This window comes from Macaca nemestrina, chromosome 16 (assembly GCF_043159975.1).
Source record: "Macaca nemestrina isolate mMacNem1 chromosome 16, mMacNem.hap1, whole genome shotgun sequence".
Taxonomy (NCBI): Eukaryota; Metazoa; Chordata; class Mammalia; order Primates; family Cercopithecidae; genus Macaca; species Macaca nemestrina.
The window spans coordinates 18,476,050-18,495,559 of NC_092140.1; the positions used below are offsets into that span (position 1 = coordinate 18,476,050).

Consider the following 19,510-nt stretch of genomic DNA (forward strand, 5'->3'; position numbering starts at 1 on the left):
GAGGTGGGATCTCACCATGTTGGCCAGGCTGGTCTCGCAGTCCTGGGCTCGAGTGATCTGCCCCCCTCAACCTCCCAAAGTGCTGGGAATACAGGTGTGAGCCACCGCGCCTGGCCAGTTGTTTTTGTGTTTCTTTCAGCACTGTAAATATTGTTCTGTTGTCTTCTTGTTTGCATTGTTTCTGGTGTGTCAGCTGCTGGTTGTTTTTGTTGTTTCTCTGTGTTTAATGTGTGTCTAGGTATAGATCTCTTTGTTTTTGTCCTTTATTGGACTTGCTAAGATTCTTAATAATGTAAATTAATATTTACTACCGACTTTGGTAAAATTCCAGTCATTATTTGTTCAAATATTTTTTTCTTCCCCTATTTCTTCTTCCTTTAGGACTCCAAATACATGAATATTTTATTGCTTAATATTCTCCTATAAGGACCCTCAGTCTTTGTTCTTTTTCTTAACTCTTTTTTTCTATTTGTTCTTCAGATTTCAGTTGTAAACTATAGAAGAAAGGGTTAGCGATTCTGGGAATAGATCAATGGAAAGTATCTGCTATTAATGATATCGAATTCATTTTTTATTTCAGGTATTACCTTTTCAGTTCGAGAATTTCCATTTGGTTCTTTTTGGTATTACCTGTCTCGCTCCTAAAAATCATATCTACTTGTTATAACCATATTTTTCTTTAACTCCTTGACATATTATAATAGATGCTTCATAGTTGCTGTTTACTAATTCCAAAATCTGGATCATTTCAGATTTTTTTTTTTATTGCCATTTCCCTCCTTTGATTACAGGTCACATTTTATTGTTTCCTTGCATAACTAGTAATTGTTTTACTATGTTGAACATTATGATCGATATACTATAGGGAGTCTGGATTAAAGAGCATTGAGTTTTGTTCATGCAGGCAGTTAAATTCCTGGCAGATTGGCCCCTTCAGCATTGAATCCATTCATCTGTCTGTCAGTCAGTTAATCGTAGGGCAGGTAACTCCATTCTGAACTTATTTCAAGCGCACAGCTGTTAATCTAGGCTGAGATCTTTATTACTAAGACATAGCCTTCCTGGTGTCTCAGTTGAATGCCTGAGGCCCCAGTGGGGATTTCCTTCCTCTCCTCGGGTGGCCTCTCCTGCTGCATGACCTCCAGAATCTTCGGTCAGCACTCAGCCCCATAGTTGCTGCTTTCTTAGGTCTCATGGAATCTGGCCCTTCTTATGAAGCCATTGGCAAAGTATCCTGAGTAAATCCCTACTGAAACTTCTGGGGCAAACCCTCTGCCACTCAGGCTCACAAATTCCAGATGCTTCTACAACTTGGAACAACTATTTCTTCTTCCACAGCTCAGTGAAGCTGTTCTGTTTGGGCAGAAAATGTCCCCAGGCATAAAGCCAGGTCAGTCCCGGGCCACCACCTATATTTCCCATCTCTTGAGGCTCATAGCCCTGTGTTACCTCTGGTCCGGGGCCTGAAAACAGCTGTCATATGTTTTGCTCGGTGTTACAGTTTTCCAGGGGAGGGCAAGTCCTCTCTCATGGTTGGAAGCAGCAGCCTGGCAGTTTGCTTGTCAGCTGTGTCTTCCTAATTTTTTTTGAAACGGAGTCTTGCTGAATCGCCCAAGCTGGAGTGCAATGGCACGATCTCAGCTCACTGCAACCTCTGCCTCCTGGGTTCAAGTGATTCTCCTGCCTCAGCCTCCCGAGTAGCTGGGATTACAGGCACCTGCCATCATGCCTGGCTAATTTTTGTATTTTTGTAGAGATGGAGTTTCACCATGTTGGCTAGGCTGGTCTCGAACTCCTGACCTTAGGTGATCTGCCTGCCTCAGCCTCCCCAAGTGCTGGGATTACAGGTGTGAGCCACTGCGCCCGGCATGTCTTCCTCATTAATAATATTCATGGCACTTCATGATATTTTTTATCCTATCTGGAGTATGACTGATTTTATTTCAGCAGATCCTTAATTTCTGAGTTGGCAGTAGAGTTATCATTCACTTGGGTTAACTTCTGTTACAACCCGAGTATCTGTCCAGCCTTTTATTCTACCTCTATAACTGGTCATGTATTACTACTGGTAATACATGAATTACAGGTAGCCCTCCTGGTGCACACAGAGAACTTTGTCTTTTTCACAAATTGGCATCTGTGCCATCTTACCTAATCCTCATTGTTGGCAGCAGATGCCATCTGTGGATGATGGTTCAGGTTGGGCACAGCTGATTTCAGATTTCTTGAAAAGGGTCAGCTTAGGCTTACAGTTTGGTGTTGACATTTTGCTTTTATTTTGTTAAAATTAGGTATCGAATTAACATGCTTTAAAAGTGTGGTGTATTTTCTGCGTGTGGGATTAACATACTTGTATGTAAGATTGGCTTTGTAAGTATTTACAGGTAGTTTGTAGTTAGTAAGGCACGTTACGTTCTGTTTCTTTCCTACAGGGGCAGGCTGGTCTCTCTCCTTCCCTCTCTTCTTCTCCCTCACCTGCACCTTTTCTTCTTTCTTTGTATTTTATGATTGATTCACTTATATTTGCATAATAGCATTTTTAAATTTTTCTTTTTTCTTTTTATTTTTTGAAACAGAGTCTCACTCTGTTGCCCAGGCTGGAGTGCAGTGGCGCAATGTCGGCTCACTGCAACCCCCGCCTCCCAGCTTCAAGTGATTTTCTGCCTCATTCTCCCAAGTAGCTGGGATTACAGGTGCACACTACCTTGCCTGGTTTAATTTTTGTGTTTTTAGTAGAAACAGGGTTTCACCATGTTGGCCAGGCTGGTCTCGAACTCCTGACCTCAAGTGATCTGCCTTTGGCAACCCTAAGTGCTGGGATTACAGGTGAGAGCCACTGCGCCTGGCCATGTTTTAACTTATTTTTCCATTCACATAGCTTGGTTGACCGTCTTGTTGCCTCTTGCCTGGACTGTTATTGCAGCAGCGACTCATTCTCTTTCTTCCAGTAGTCTCCTGGCCAATCACTTCTACTGTTTAATCTTCCTTAAGTTGAGTTTCTCCCTCTAACTTGAAAAACCACACATACTGTTCCATATTGCCTTCCATAAGCTTCACCTGCTTCATCCAGGTTTGGGGTGTTCTTTATTCAGCAGCCCCCACATCCCCCTTCTCCGTACTTCTGTCCTAGCGAGGCCTCCCTTGTAGCACCCTTCCCTTCCCTCCTTAAAGTCCCTCCTTCATCGTCTAGGGTCTCTACCACCCAGTGTGCCTCAGTTGGAACTGCCCCGAGTTCTCTGTGCAGGTCACAGTTGAATCACAGGTGTCTGGACATACCTAGCCCTGTTTCCCAAGGCGAAACCCATGACTGCGTCACCGTATCTTTTGGGGCTCCTGGTGTCCTCCAGATAGTTGATGCTCTGTAAACATTTGTCATTTCCCATTGATCACATTGAAACCCTGTGATCCAGGCAGAGTGAAGAGATTAAGGCCCCGTGTGTTTAATTATGTTGCACATCGAATTAATGATTGGTACGGATTTATAGTCCACATCCTCTCATTTCATTCTTTTGACAGCCTCTCTGTTCTTCTCTAATTTCGCTCAAAGTTACTTTGGTTGGCTCTTAAGTAGAAACTTACATCATTTTATACTTGGGGGCATGTCCAAATTCATTAAATGAGGTGAGAGATTTTTCTTCTCCTTTCTACCCCTCGCTTTGCTGTCCTGGCAGGACACAGCTGCCACCACTAAAGGTACTGGGAGGGCTGAAATGCTGGTCGTTAGAGCTGTTGTCTTGGGTTATCTGGTCTTGACATCACACAAGACTTCCTCAGGTCTGCTGTGTCCTAAGCCTGACTTAGTGTCACTGTATGAACACAATTCTCTACCTACCTCTTTTATTTCAGGCACTTCGTCTTAGTAACATGGCCATGGGGAAGACAACCACAGGCCAGATAGTCAATCTGCTGTCCAATGATGTCAACAAGTTTGACCAGGTAAGCTGCAGTTCAGGGATCCTTTTTCATTGCATTAAACACCCCTGTTCCCCCTTTTATTCTTTCTGGAGACAGGGGCTCACTCTGTTCACACTGGATTGCAGTGGCAGGATTGTAGCTCACTGGAGCCTTGAACTCCTGGGCTCAAGTGATGTGCGATCCTCCCGCCTCAGCCTTCTGATTAGCTGTGACTACAGGTATGCACCGCCATGCCCAGCTAATTTCTCTCTTCTTTAGAATTTTCATGTCAGATGGGCTAATGTGGCAATGTCATAACAGAATTCAAAGGTGGCACATCTCACACATGTGCATGAACACCCAACTGCCATGCTCATGAACTACAAAAGGATTGCTGGCTAATTTCTTTTTTTATTATTTGTAGAGAAGGGATCACACCTTGTTGCACAGGCTGGTCTCAAAATTCTGGCCTCAAGCGATTCTCCCACCTTGGCCTCCCAAAGTGCTGGGATTACAGGTGTGAACACCGTACCCACCCTGTGTCCATTGTTTAATACTTACCTTGTGGAGGTATCATGTTATCCAGGGCATTCTAGCTGCTGGCCATGTCCATTTTGCACTAGGACCACTTTATTTTTTTTCTTTCCAATTATTCATTCATAGACACGAACTAAAGCCTCCGCTCAGTGTCAGGGACAATGAATAAGACTTGGTTTCTGTTCTGAAGAAGCTCACCGCCTGTCTGGGAGACAAATACACAAGTAAATTACTGGAGTGTGTGGTGGGCACTATAGTACAGGCTTTCTTAGAGTACTGGGGAGCCCCAGGGCATATGGGAGCTGAATTCTGTGGCAGAGAGTTCTGGAAAATGCTCAGCTCATCAGTGAGATAGTCACTGATCAAGATCTTCTAATGCTGCCGGTCAGATTCTCTTTCAGGTCTCCCAGACCCGCTGTTTGTTTCCCCAGAATGGCTTCGTCTGTGGTGGGTGCTTGGATTTCTGCTTTAGCAGGTGTAAACCCACTATGGTCATTTCTGTTTAGGATTTGCCTGTTCTTTTCCAGCGGATTGTTTCTGTACTGTGTTCTTACTTGTTTTGCCTTTCTAGAGTCCTAAGAACGCTCTGTCTTTTTCTTTAAAGGTGACAGTGTTCTTACACTTCCTGTGGGCAGGGCCACTGCAGGCGATCGCAGTGACTGCCCTACTCTGGATGGAGATAGGAATATCGTGCCTTGCTGGGATGGCAGTTCTAATTATTCTCCTGCCCTTCCAAAGCTGTTTCGGGAAGTTGTTCTCATCACTGAGGTAAGAGAAATACCGGTGTGAAAAATGTCATATCTATTTGGTAACATCCACAGTCTTCCCGATGCTTTTGTTCAGAAACAAACTAAATGCCTTTTATTATCTCTTCTTTGCATATGTTGCAGCTCTTCAGGCTTAGCCAAAGGGGGCCTCCATCCTTATGCTGAAGGCGAATCTTCAAGGGAGAAAGGTGAAGGCATTCACCGACTCCTCCCAGCCAGCTATTCAGGCCCTGTGGCCGCAATAAGTAGAATGTCCTTAAGCAGAAATCACATATGTAGAAGTTAGTGAAACATATAATGAATAACGATAGATTGAAATATTTCATAGGCTCCATTCTAGCTGCATACATCTTTACTGTGCTTGTGTGAGAGTTATTTTCACATGTGTATACAAGTGTGTTATTTTTGCTTCAGTATTTCCATTAAATTGTAAGCTCCCCGAAGGCAGGGTGAATTTTAATGATGTATTTATAAAATCACACAGTCCTAGTAGTGTACGTGTTAGAAATATGGTTGTCGGCTGGTCGTGGCAGCTGGCACCTTTGGGAGGCCGAGGCAGGTGGATCACGTGAGGCCAGGAGTTGGAGACCTGCCTGGCCAACATGACAAAACCCCGTCTCTACTAAATTTAAAAATTAGCTGGGTGTTGTGGTACACGCCTGTAATCCCAGCTACTTGGGAGGCTCAGGCACAAGAACCACTTGAATCCAGGAGGCAGAGGTTGCAGTGAGCCAAGATTATGCCAGTGCACTCCAGCCTGGGTGACAGAGTGAGACTCTGTCCCAAAAAAAAAAAAAAAATACAGCTTTTGGTCAAGAGGTTAATGATAATAAAATAAATTAGACTTGAAGCAGGTCCCAGTGAATTGGAAATGAGTCATTGTCAAGGTTGTCAGCTGGATCGAGAGGAGCCACTGTTGGAAGTGCATTGAGTTCTTTGTTTTATGCTTTTGCTTATGGTGTATTTTCTACTTGGACCTTCCCCTCTTTGCCATCTGGAGAAACAGTCCTTGTCCTTTGAGGCCCCGTTCAAATGCTCCCGGTCCTCTGAAGCTTTTTTTTTGGCTCTCCTCTTTCCCAGTGGAGTTAACAAACAGCCCTTTCTTTTCTGCTCCCCAGCACTTCATTCTCATTTTAGTACACTCCACCCACTGTGTTACTGTCAGGCGCGGGGGCCTTTCTGCCTTCCCTGCCCACCTGTGAGCTCCTCCAGGGGACAGATTACATCTGACTCATTTTCATGTCTTCCTCAGCAGATATTACAAATTCTCCAAAATACTTATTGAGTTGGGATAGATTGTTGACTTCCTAATCGAAGTCTTTTTCTATTTGTATTTTGAGTAGGACCTGTCTGTGTTGACGGAAGCAAAAGCGCTGTAGGGAACCATGTGATGCGGGTCCCTGCCTGTGCCTGCCGCTGATAAGGGCAGGCTGTGATCGCTCAGGCTCATCTCCCGTGTCTGGTCCCCCTTAGGAGTAAAACTGCAACTTTCACGGATGCCAGGATCAGGACCATGAATGAAGTTATAACTGGCATAAGGATAATAAAAATGTACGCCTGGGAAAAGTCATTTTCAGATCTTGTTACCAATTTGAGAAAGTAAGTTTTTGTATACATTGTACCGTATTTTTGTACTTTTCTATTTGCTATTCTTGTTGAATGGTTTTAGAAGTTTTACTACGTGTTCACATTATGGGAGGTTCAGTACAATCCATCCCACTCCCCACGTGTGGCAGTTGGGTTAAGTAGAATGGTGGAGAATGTTATTTTCACTTGGTTTTCCATTTACCATGTTCTTAAACAGAAAGCATGTGTATGCTTCTTACTAATACAGAAGTGAAATTCCAAATGTTTCTGAATATCCCAAATCCCAACAACGATTCTAAGATGTTAGTATTTGAGAATAATGGTGTTTAAAATAAAACTATGATTTATATTAATGCAGCCAAATGGACAGGTTATAGAGACTGGGCATATCTATATTGGACCAAACTCTATCAATCAGTATTTTTCATTCCAAACAGGCATGGAAATACTGTTAGTTGTTCTTTGTGTTATTAGAATTTTTGGGGGGCAGCTGGGCATGGTGGCTTACGCCTGTAATCCAAGAACCTTGGGAGGCTGAGGCAGGTGGATCACCTGAGGTCAGGAGTTCGAGACCAGCCTGGCCAACATGGTGAAACCCTGTCTGTAGTAAAAATACAAAAAATTTACTAGGCGTGGTGGCGCTTGCCTGTAATCCCACTACTTGGGAGGCTGAGGCAGGAGAATCACTTGAACCAGGAGGAGGAGGTTGCAGTGAGCTGAGATCGCACCATTGCCTGGGCGACAAGAGTGAAACTCCATCTCAAAAAAAAAAAAAAATGTTTTTCTGGCTTTGGATTAAATATTTGATTAGTTGTTGCATTCCAGCACCTGGTACTTCTTATGATTTTCTGGGTAGTTCCTGGCCACCTCTCACCTTTGCCCCTTTTTGTTGTTGTCATTGCCCAGGATGGTCTCAAACTCTTGGGTTCAAACAATTCATCCACCTCAGCTCCCAACATGCTGGGATTGCAGGCATGAGCCACTTTGTGTGACTGACATCACTGCTTTTTTAAAAACCTGTACTCTCTTCCAGGAAGGAGATTTCCAAGATTCTGAGAAGTTCCTACCTCAGAGGGATGAATTTGGCCTCATTTTTCAGTGCAAGCAAAATCATCGTGTTTGTGACTTTCACCACCTACGTGCTCCTCGGCAACGTGATCACAGCCAGCCGCGTATTCGTGGCCGTGACACTGTACGGGGCTGTGCGGCTGACGGTCACCCTCTTCTTCCCCGCAGCCATTGAGAAGGTGTCAGAGGCAATCATCAGCATCCGAAGAATCCAGGTTGGTATCAGATGCCATTTTAAAGTTGTAGGTGCATTCGAGGTGAAATGATATCTCCTTTTATTTAGCATCACTATGTTCCAGTGTAATGACATTTAACTCTTTCATAACCAAAACGTGCTGCCATTCCACAATGTTGTGTGTACTTCCTTATCTTAGATAGAGCGCACTAAAGACAATGCAAGCATTGTGATCATTTATTGGCAGCAACCTAAACAGCAGTGGCACAGGGCTTTTGATGTGCAGGTGGTAACGGCAGGTGTGATTAAAATGTTTAAGCTGTCTAAAAGGAGGAAAAGCAAATAGATTTCATCTGTTACGTTAACGCAAGTGAGAAAGTAGCGAGTATGGGTTGAGTATGGTTCTTCTGTGGGCTGGAAGGAAAGAGCTTGCTGGAGGTCCCTGCTTCTTGGTCAGGAAGAATGGCCTCAACTTCACTTAGCTATCCCTGTTTGAAAATAAGTTCTTTCCTCTGTAGATGTTTTCCTTGTTAATTTTTGTGCATGCCTTTAGGATCTCTGCCGTTTCTTTCCTATCCTCTTTTCACTTTTTTCTTACTGTTGATGAACCTAACTCTACCAGACTTCTTTCTTTCCAGTCGGTTGATTTCTACTTACTGCCTTGCTCCGTTTGTACCATTGTAACAAAATACCTGAGACTTGCTAATTTATACATGTTAGACATTTATTTCTCACAGTTCCGGAGGCTGGGAAGTCCAAGATTAAGGCTCTGGCATTGGTGTCTGGTCTGGTGAGGACCATTCTCTGCTTCCCAGATGGACCTCTGTGTCCTCACATTGTGGAAGAAACAGAAGGACAAACTGGTTTAGTTCCCTCCAGCCTTCTGTAAGGACACTAATCCCCATCAGGAGGGCTCTGCCGTGGCGACCTAATCACCTCTTAGAGGCCCCACCTCTTAACACTGACCCTGGGGTGAAGTTCCAGCCTATGAATTTAGAGTAGGCATGCCCATTCAAATCATAGCATCCACTTTACACACCATCACCTTTTCCTCAGTAGCTGTCACTAAATTGCCAGGGGCAAATAATTTATATCACCAAGGTAAGGTCCTGGCACATAATGTATGCACAAGTATTTGTGTGTTTATGAATAAGTTGAAAATTAAAATAAATTGGCTTTGTGAGAGGGCCTGGCAAGACCTTGACTGTCTAAGCTTTTCAAAAATCTGCTTTGTTTTATTCCTGGTTCTTAATAGAGATGGATGCCCAGGGACAGACTCGAGTGAACTTAGCTGACACTGGCTGTGATTATTTTTTATTTTTATTTTTTTGGTTGGGGAGAGAGTGGGGTGGGTATTATCATAAAAGCTAAGATTCTTTTTTATGATGAAGTTTGTTTTTTAAAGAAGAGATCTTGCTGTGTTACCTAGGCTGGAGCATAGTGGCTATTCATAGGCAGACTCCCACTACTGATTAGCAAGTTTGTATTTCGTAAAAAATATTACCTCTAAAACAGACCATACAAGGTCAATTCTTATCCTCATTCTTTCTGACAACAGCTTCAGGTAACACTGTGAAGGGATGGTCCATGCAGGTCAGTAACACTTTTTTCTTACAGCTTTTGCATCTTGAAAGAAATAACTTAGAAATATACTTTGACCAGAGTGTCTTTCTGAGTGTGCAGGACACCTTTTACAGATGGAAGGGCCACATGTGTATTGTGCTGCTGTAATTCTCTGACTGCTGTTGCTGCCCCTCACTGTGATTGCAGGCGCTGGTGTGTGTACTGTGAACCAGGGCTCTTGGAAGCCTTTACATGTTATTTCATGTTATCCTCACAATTGAAGGAGATAAGCATTAGTGTCCCCACTTTACAGAGAATGAAACTGGCTCCCATAATAGGTTAAGGAGTTTGCCTGTCTTAGAGATGGGAATCTGTTCAGAACCATGATTTCTTAACCATTATTACGTTGCCTGTTGTATTAGTCTGTTTTATATTGCTATAAAGAACTTCCTGAGACTGGGCAATTTGTAAAGGAAAGAGTTTTAATTGACTCACAGTTCAGCATAGGTGGTGAGACCTCAGGAAACTTACAGTCATGGTGGAAGGGGAAGCAGGCACTTTCTTCACAGGGCGGCAGGAAGGAGAAGTGCAAGCAGGGGAAATGCCAGAGCTTATAAAACCATCAGATCTCATGGGAACTCACTGTCACTAGAACAGCATGGAGGAACTGCCCCCATGATCCAGTTACCTCCACCTGGTCCCACCCTTGACACGTGAGGATTATGGGGATTGCAGTTCAAGCTGAGATTTGGGTGGGGACACAGAGCCAAACCGTATCACCTATGTTGCTGCCTTAGTATCCTCTGGTGTGGGATATTTCCTTCAGTGTTCTTTTACTCATCCAGTCTTACTCCAAAAACCTTGAAAGGTTCTCTGTTTCCTGTGGAGTCCTATTTTTGAACCCTAGGTGTAGAGCTCACCTGGCCACATTGTGTGTTTCCCAGCACATGACTCATGTCTGTTTCTGCTTTGGGGTCTTTGGCTCTTTGTGGCTTGAGTGTCCTCCCTTCTGTCCTTGATTTAAGCAAGTGCTACTAAGCCCTCCGGCCAGGTCTCAGGAGCCTGGTCGTACTTTTGTTCCTGCTGAGCAAGGCCAGTATGGTGCAGCTCAGAGATGATGAACACATAATGGGCACCAAATGCTGGATGGACAGAAGCAGCACCCATAGCAAAAGGCTGGGACCCAATACAGACCCAAGGTGGTCCAGGCTGTACCATAAGCCAGAGGAAGGCTGAGTGAGGAAGCAGACTCGAGTTGAACATTCCCAGAACACCGGGCCCTGTTCAAGGGGGTTGTGAGGGTCCTCAGCTCTGGGGAGCTGGATCTTTTTCAGAGTGGACTGGATCGGAGTCTCTGCCTTGTTATGTGTGTGCCTCTGTGCATCTCAAACCCCACTGGACTTGGTCGACCTGCTCTTGTAAGAGAGGGGCCATGTCTGACATTAAATGTAGACCCTCCTGGCCGGGTGGGGTGGCTCACACCTATAATCGCAGCACTTTGGGAGGCTGAGGCAGGTGGATCACTTGAGGTCAGGAGTTAGAGAACAGCCTGGCCAACATGGTGAAATCCCGTCTCTACTAAAAATACAAAAATTAGTCAGGCATGGTGGTGCATGCCTGTAATCCCAGCTCCTCAGGAGGCTCAGGCTTGCTTGAACCCAAAACGTGGAGGTTGCAGTGAGCTGAGATTGTGTCACTGCACTGTAGTCTGGGTGACAGAGTGAGACTCTGTCTCCAAAAAAAAAAAAAAAAGAGCCTCCTGACTGGCTTTCAGGCGGTGAAACAAGTGGACTTTCCTTGGGCCACGTGGAGAAATAGAAACAGTCTTGCTTGGTTAATAAAATTACTCTGTCTTCCTGGCCATTATGAGATAAATGAAGATTAAGATTAAGACCATGGGGCTTTATATGAACAGGTAATAGCTGGTGAGTACTTACTAGGTAACAAGGAGGGGCCCAAGAGCCTTATGAATATTCACTCCTTTTACTTGTGTAACTCCCCTATCACTCCTACATGACAGATAAAGAAACTGAAGTCTGGGGAGGGTGAATAGCACCTCCACGTTTTAACAGTTAATAAAAGGCTGATCCAGGGCTTTAGCCCAGGCCGTCCATCTGTCTGAGAAGTGCGGCCATGGCTCACGTCCCAGCAGTTTGGGAGGCCAAGGTGGGCGGATCACTTGAGGTCAGGAGTTCTCGACCAGCCTGGCCAGCATGGCGAAATCCTGCCTCTACTGAAAATACAACAACAACAAAAAAATTAGCTGGGCATGGTGGCAGGCACCTGTAATCCCATCTACTCTGGAGGCCAAGGCACGAGAATTGCTTGAACCCGGGAGGTGGAGGTTGCAGTGAGCTGAGATCATACCACTGCACTCCAGCCTAGGTGACAGAGCGAGACTCCATCTCAAAAAAAAAAAAAGTGTACAATCTTACCCCAACATGCACAGCATAACCTGAATGCAGATGTCACTTCTGTGGGGCAGCCATAGGAAAGAATGGGGCAAAGAGCAGCCCCGACAGGTAGTGTGGTGGGGCGGGACGCAGACCTTGGGTCCTCACCAATTCTCTGGGCCTCGGTTTTCTTGTCTCTAAATAAGGGGATTGGACTTAGTGTCTGGAGGTCATTTCCTGTTTTGTCTCACTTATTTAGAAAACCATCTGTATTAGTCAGAGTTCTCCAGAGAAGCAGAACCGATAGGGCCCACGTGTATGTACGTGCAGAGAGACATTAGTAGATTGATTTATAAAATTTTCTCACGCAACTTGAAGGTGAAGTAAGTCCACAATCTGCAGGGCAGCTGGCAGGCCAGAGACCCTGGGAAGAGCTGATGATGCAGCTTGAGTCTGAGGAGGACAGTCTTGAGGCAGAATTCCCTTTTCTTTGTAGGTGTTTTTTCTCTTAAATGCCTTCAACTGATTAGGTGAGGCCCACTGACATTATGTAGGACTTCAAAGTCTACAGATTTAAATGCTAATCTCAACTGAAAAATACTTTCCCATTGATATCCAGACATATTTGACCAAATATCTGGGGACTGTGGCCTAGCCAAGCTGACACATAAAATTAACCATCACATAGTCTTTTTTCTTCTTTTGAGACGAGTCTCGCTCTGTCAGGCAGGCTGGAGTGCAGTGGCACGATCTCAGCTCACTGCAAGCTCTACTTCCCGGGTTCAAGCAATTCTCCTGCCTCAGCCTCCTGAGTAGTTGGGGTTACAGGCATGAGCCACCATGTCCAGCTAATTTTTGTATTTTCAGTAGAGGCAAGGTTTCACCACGCTGGCCAGGCTGGTCTCAAATTCCTGACCTCAAGTGATCCACCTGCCTTGGCATCCCAAAGTGCTGGGATTACAGGAATGAGCCGCCGCACCTGGCCCATCACACACTGTTTAATCCTCATCTCTTCTTTTGGGATCTCCACAGGTGACTTTGTCCTCATTTTCCCCTTATTATTGAAGCCATTTGTTTATAGATTTCTTTCCCTTCCTAAACTCTGAACGTATAAAAGGCAGACACAATGCCTCATTCATCTTTATATTACGTATACATTGCAGGCGCCCAGAAAATGTGTAAGTGAAGTCAGCCTCCAGCTTCATTACATCTGTGAGATTTGGAAAAGGCCTAACAACTGAGCATTATTTTAGTGGGAAGTGATGACTGTCGTTCTCTGCTGAATTATGTCACACATCAGAGAGTGTGGCATGAAAGGGGTCCTGCAGACAATTTTCAGGGAATTGTGGTCCAATATGCGGCTAGGGAAGAAATCCTTAAGATTTTTGATTTTTAGTTTTCCAATAAAATGCAACTCACCTGTGTCTAAGGCTTGAAATTCCTCTTCATGTAGATAGATGTATGCATGCAGTAAAACAAACTGACCAGCTGGGAATTTTACATTTTCCAGTGGCTAACTTTGGCAAGGTACTCTGTGTCCAGATAAAGGATGCATCTTTGAGTTGGGCAGGAAACCTTAATTTCCCCTCACGTACATAGTTTCTGGTGGGAAGGTGGGCCTAGAGTTCAACAGTAGTGATTTTCAGTAAAGGAGAAACAAATGGCCAGGCATGACTGGTAAGAAAGCGCTGGTGTTAGTGTGCTAAGCTCCTTCATGGTGGTGAAATCATTGTTGGAGGTTTTGTTTTGTCTTGTTTATTTGTTTTTTTCTGCCTTTAGAACTCTGTATTTTTTCAACCTGGATGGTTCCTGTAACCCATTTAAAATTTTGTCCCCTAGTTCATCAGAATTGCCTGATGTACTGATTAAAACTAAATGATTACACCTTGGAGATTCTGCTTCACCAGGCATTGGCTGGGGCCCAGTATCTTTCGTTTTGTTGTTTTGAGACGGCGTCTCGCTCTGTCACCAAGCGGGAGTGCAGTGGTGCGATCTCAGCTTACTGCAATCTCTGCCTTCCAGGTTCAAGTGATTCTCCTGCCTCAGCCTCCGGAGTAGCTGGGGCTACAGGTGTGCACCACCACGCCCAGCTAACTTTTGTATTTTTAGTAGAGACGAGGTTTCACTCTGTTGGTCAGGATGGTCTCAATTTATTTACCTCGTGATCCGCCCGCATTGGCCTCCCAAAGTGCTGGGATTACAGGTGTGAGCCGCTGCGCTCAGCCCAATATCTTTAGAAAGTGTCCTCGTGTCCCTGAAAATATGCTGTCTTTGGGAAACCTTGCCCTAGTTGTGTGATAAAAAAGCACACGAGGCCGGGCGCGGTGGCTCAAGCCTGTAATCCCAGCACTTTGGGAGGCCGAGACGGGCGGATCACGAGGTCAGGAGATCGAGACCATCCTGGCTAATATGGTGAAACCCCGTCTCTACTAAAAAATACAAAAAAACTAGCCGGGCGAGGTGGTGGGCGCCTGTAGTCCCAGCTACTCGGGAGGCTGAGGCAGGAGAATGGCGTAAACCCGGGAGGCGGAGCTTGCAGTGAGCTGAGATCCGGCCACTGCACTCCAGCCTGGGCGACAAAGCGAGACTCCGTCTCAAAAAAAAAAAAAAAAAAAAAAAGCACACGAGGTCAAACTATGTGTAGCAAATATAAATGACATCAGGATCACTTAAGACTAAAATCAATTGAGAGGAAGCACATGGACACCTGTCTTGGTCTATGCTAGGCTTTTGGGGGTTAAGTTTGGAATTTATTCATTCACTTAGTCATTGACTCCACAATGTAATTGAGCCCCTGGCTTAAGCTGGCACTGTGATAAATGCTTAGATACAATGGTAAGCCAATGCACAGAAGTCCTTCCTGCTGGGAATTTCCTCCTGGGAATCAGCAAGCGGGGATTAATAAATAACCACAGAATTAAAATCAGTGCTCGTGTGTCATTGTCTTTGGAAGGCAATGTCCGAGATGCCATGAGGTGCTTTGGTAGAGATGCCGATGCCATTGTGGAGGTGTAGGGCTTCCTGTGAAGGCTCAAGAAATAGCCTGCAGCATTGTGTGTGTGGTAGTGGAGAGAGATGGGGAAGGGTTTGGGAAAGGGAGGGGCTTGGGGCAGCCAGGAGGCTGATGCCCTGCATTTCCCTGGGGGTAATTATGTGAGAAAGCTCTTAATGTTCAAGAAAATCCACATATTTTAAATTCACCCTGGCTGCAGTCTGGGAATGCATTGGGGGCCCAGAGTAGAGGCAGGGAGATACGCCAGGAGGCTGATGCAGCAAGCAGTCCAGGAAGAGGATGATGTGATTTGGACTCAGGCCAAGTAGAGAGCCTTGGATAGATTTGAAAGCCATTGGGAGCATATCCTTATTTGCGTGTGGGGCTAGAGGAGGGATTAGTCAGAAGGAGGGATTGGGGCTACTTTTGTTCTTATGGCTGCAAAATCTTTTTACCTGGGTTCACTGAAATATGGAATACTAGAAGAAGACCAGATTTAGGGGTGAATTTGGCTTTGAAGACTGGGATACTTTAGAACTGTGCAGGTGTTTGCTACAAGACCCACTGATGGGGTCTGCCTGGTTCTGCCTCCTTTCCTATTTCTCTAAAAATGGAGGTTGTAAATGATGAGTGTAATGAATTGATCCAATGTTCACTTTTCTTCCTTGCCTCTCATGTGGATGTGTTAATGAACAATGAGAAGGTGAAAAATGGCTTCAGGAGAGGAGGAATAGGTCTGCCCGATATACCGATCGGAACTAAGTGAGCCTTGACCGTAGATAGACCAGAGCTTGGCAGACACATAGAGTTTAGAAAACATTGTGTTGTTAAATTTCTTTTTTAAAAATATTTTTATATTTTTATTTTAATGTTTTTATTATACTTTAAGTTCTGGGACACGTGCAGAATGTGCAGGTTTGTTATGTAGGTATACATGTGCCATGGTGGTTTGCTGCACCCATCAACTCATCATCTAGGTTTTAAGCCCCACGTGCATTGGGTATTTGTCCTAATGCTCTCCCTCCCCTTCCCCCTCACCCTCTGACAGGCCCCGGTATGTGATGTTCCCCTCCCTGTGTCCATGTGTTCTCATTGTTCAACTCCCACTTAAGAGTGAGAACATGCGGTGTTTGGTTTTCTGTTCCTGTGTTAGTTTGCTGAGAATGATGGTTTCCAGCTTCATCCAAGTCTCTGTAAAGGACATGAACTCATCCTTTTTTTATGACTGCATAGTATTCTACAGTGTATATATACCACATTTTTTTTTTATTATTATACTTTAAGTTCTAGGGTACATGTGCACAGCGTGCAGGTTTGTTACATATGTATACTTGTGCCATGTTGGTGTGCTGCACCCATTAACTTGTCAGCATCCATCAACTCGTCATTTACATCAGGTATAACTACCAATGCAATCCCTCCCCCCTCCCCATAATAGGCCCTGGTGTGTGATGTTCCCCTTCTCGAGTCCAAGTTATCTCATTGTTCAGTTCCCACCTACGAGTGAGAACATGCACTGTTTGGTTTTCTGTTCTTGCGATAGTTTGCTGAGAATGATGGTTTCCACCTGCATCCATGTCCCTACAAAGGACACAAACTCATCCTTTTTTACGGCTGTATAGTATTCCATGGTGTATATGTGCCACATTTTCTTAATCCAGTCTGTCACTGATGGACATTTGGGTTGGTTCCCAGTCTTTGCTGTTGTAAATAGTGTTGTGGTAAACATATACGTGCATGTGTCTTTATAGTAGAATGATTTATAATCCTTTAGGTATATCCCCAGTAATGGGATGGCTGGGTCAAATGGTATTTCTGGTTCTAGTTCCTTGAGGAATCACCACATTGTCTTCCACAATGGTTGAACTAATTTACACTCCCAGCAACAGTGTAAAACTGTTCCTATTTGTCCACATCCTCTCCAGCATCTGTTGTTTCCTGACTTTTTAATGATCACCATTCTAACTGGCCTGAGATGGTATCTCCTTGTGGTTTTGATTTGAATTTCTCTAATGACCAGTGATAATGAGCTTTTTTTCATATGTTTGTTGGCTGCATACATGTCTTCTTTTGAGAAATGTCTGTTCATATCCTTTGCTCACTTTTTGATGGGTTTTTTTTTTTTCTTGTAAATTTGTTTAAGTTCCTTGTAGATTCTGGATATTAGCCCTTTGTCAGATGGGTAGATTGCAAAAATTTTCTTCCACTCTGTAGGTTGCCTGTTCACTCTGATGATAGTTTCTTTTGCTGTGGAGAAGCTCTTTAGTTTAATTAGATCCCATTTGTCAATTTTGGCTTTGTTACCATTGTTTTTGGTGTTTTAGTCGTGAAGTCTTTGCCCATGCCTATGTCCTGAATGGTATTGCTTAGGTTTTCTTCTAGGGTTTTTTAGGGTTTTAGGTTTTACATTTAAGTCTTTAATCTGTTGTCTTTCTTACTCATACTTTTCCATTTCCTTTTTTCCATGTACAGAAAATGAAGGTTTTATTGTGAAGATTTTAGGTCCAAGAAGTTCCGTCTGTTTTTCTTTTATTAAGGAAAGGATTGATGGTTTTGGCTTTAAGCAAGTCCAATAGGATTTTAAGAGATCTTATCTTCACAGCAAAGCACTGAAAGTCTTCAATGACTTCCACATCCAGTAAAACGTGTCTCTGAGGTTTTATTGTTCACAAAGCTGCTCCAGTTTTTGCCAACCATCCACTCTGAAGTCAATCTCTTTGACTTCAGTTCTGCCGTCTGATACTTCTGCAAGTGAACTGTTCTGGGGATGCACCTCATTGCTGTATTGGCAATGTCATTTCAGCTTTTTCATCCTCCTGAGTGACTAGAGAAAGTCCAGCCAGCCCCTGCAGCATCTTCACAAGCCATTCATGTGTTGAGTGGAGTCTCATTTAACCACCAAACTATTATCATGTCTTTCTCCACTCAGATCTATTGTATATTGACCAGTGCTTAGTAGGTTTACTCTGTGGATAATTTTTTATTTTGAAGGTGGGGAGCTTCTGTTCTCACACGCATGTACAGAATATTGAATTTGATGTCTTGGTCGTACACTTCAGCTAAAATCAGAATTTTATTCTGTCTAGACAAGATTAAGAAGATGTATAGCCTTTTGCTTGTTGCTGTGCTGACGTGGCTGATGGCTTGAATAATTTAAGCCAATCATACAGTCGGTTTCTGGCCGTAGCATGTATCTGTGAAGAGCTGACCCCGAGTGCAGTGCAGTTTCATGCAGATGAGTGTGTTTGTAAGTGCAGGATGGGGGACGCATCTCTGCCCTGTACATAACTCAGTTTCAGTACCAGCTGTGGCCACCCTGAGCTGGTTCCCGGCAGGATTAGTTTTTGAGGTGGACCCTGAAGGACAGGGTGGGATTAATACTCAGGGAATCACTTTGGGAGTGTGAATGTCAGTGCTGCTGGGCCATGGAAGAGTTTGAAGCATGGTGTCCATTATCAGAGGTGTTTTCAGAAGATCCTTAGGGAGTAGTGTTTGGGAACGGTTGGTTTTGATGGGGGATGTTGGAGAAGGGACCAGTGAAAACACTGCGTCAGTATCACACATGATTGCCGGTCAGTAAACTTGTGAAATTGGGTCTGGTCTTTTCCCACCCTCCCTTCCTTTCCTTCCTTTCCTTCCTTCCTTCCTTCCTTTTTTTTGACAGGGTCTTGCTCTATTGCCCAGTCTGGAGTGCAGTGGTGCAATCTCAGCTCACTGCAACTTCCGCCTCCCGGGTTCAAGCGATTCTCATACCTCAGCATTCCACGTAACTAGGACTACAGGCGTGTGCCATCAAGCGCGGCTAATTTTTATATTTTTAGTAGAGATGGGGTTTCGCCATGTTGGCCAGGCTGGTCTTGAACTCCTGACCTCAAGTGATCTGCCCACTTCAGCCTCCCGGAGTGCTGTGATTACAGGCATGAGCCACCACGCCTGGCCCAACTGGGTCATTTCTTGAGGAATAGTGAAGTGTGGCAAATTAGGCCCAGATTGTTATCTCATTGACCATGGAATAGGTGGTATGGGAGGAGGAAGCAGAGATGCTGTGGTTAAGCCTACAGCAGAATCTTCAGGCCAGCATCTGTCTGCCCTCTCTGCCATGCCAGTCATGGGCTTGTGCAGGGAGAACCAGCAGTGCCCACTCCTAAGTCGGCTCTCAGTAAGGCTGGTGGGTGGATAGTGAGGGAGCAGAAGAACAGACAGCATCTTCTGCTTGCTGGGTCTTTGAGAGAAATACTGACTTTTTTCTTTTCCTATATAGAAGTATCTTTCTTTTCCTGCATGGAAGAAGGTTTTCATTTTCAGTTTTTGTTCTTTTGAAGTGACATTGCAGTCAAATGTGAAGTGACAGACAAAAATTTTAAGGACTCAAAGGATGTTGACAAATTTTAGAGTAGTAGATGACTTATTTAAGTGTTGTTTTCTCTGTCTCAAACATGTTCCATGCTTATTTCAGTTGCTTCAGAGTTGCCAGTGTTTGCAGAATACCCGTGTAATAGCCATTTATACAAGGTGGTTTATTTTTCTCATGCAA

At 44.3% G+C, this 19,510-nt stretch overlaps 1 protein-coding gene and 1 non-coding gene across 7 annotated transcripts in view; one reads left to right on the plus strand and one right to left on the minus strand.

The window, feature by feature from the left end:
• LOC105477329 (ATP binding cassette subfamily C member 4 (PEL blood group)) overlaps nt 1-19,510 on the plus strand; it is a 291,482-nt gene that overhangs the window by 90,103 nt on the left and 181,869 nt on the right. For all 6 annotated transcript variants that reach the window (XM_011733804.3, XM_011733811.3, XM_011733832.3 and 3 more), the window contains 4 exons: nt 3,847-3,936; nt 5,036-5,199; nt 6,672-6,797; nt 7,819-8,068. In XM_011733804.3, the coding sequence (XP_011732106.2) occupies nt 3,847-3,936; nt 5,036-5,199; nt 6,672-6,797; nt 7,819-8,068 (630 nt within the window). The remainder of the gene's footprint in view (nt 1-3,846; nt 3,937-5,035; nt 5,200-6,671; nt 6,798-7,818; nt 8,069-19,510) is intronic.
• LOC112426039 (small nucleolar RNA U13) lies at nt 4,182-4,286 on the minus strand. The gene has a single exon (XR_003017292.1). It is a non-coding gene; the product is annotated as a small nucleolar RNA U13 (small nucleolar RNA).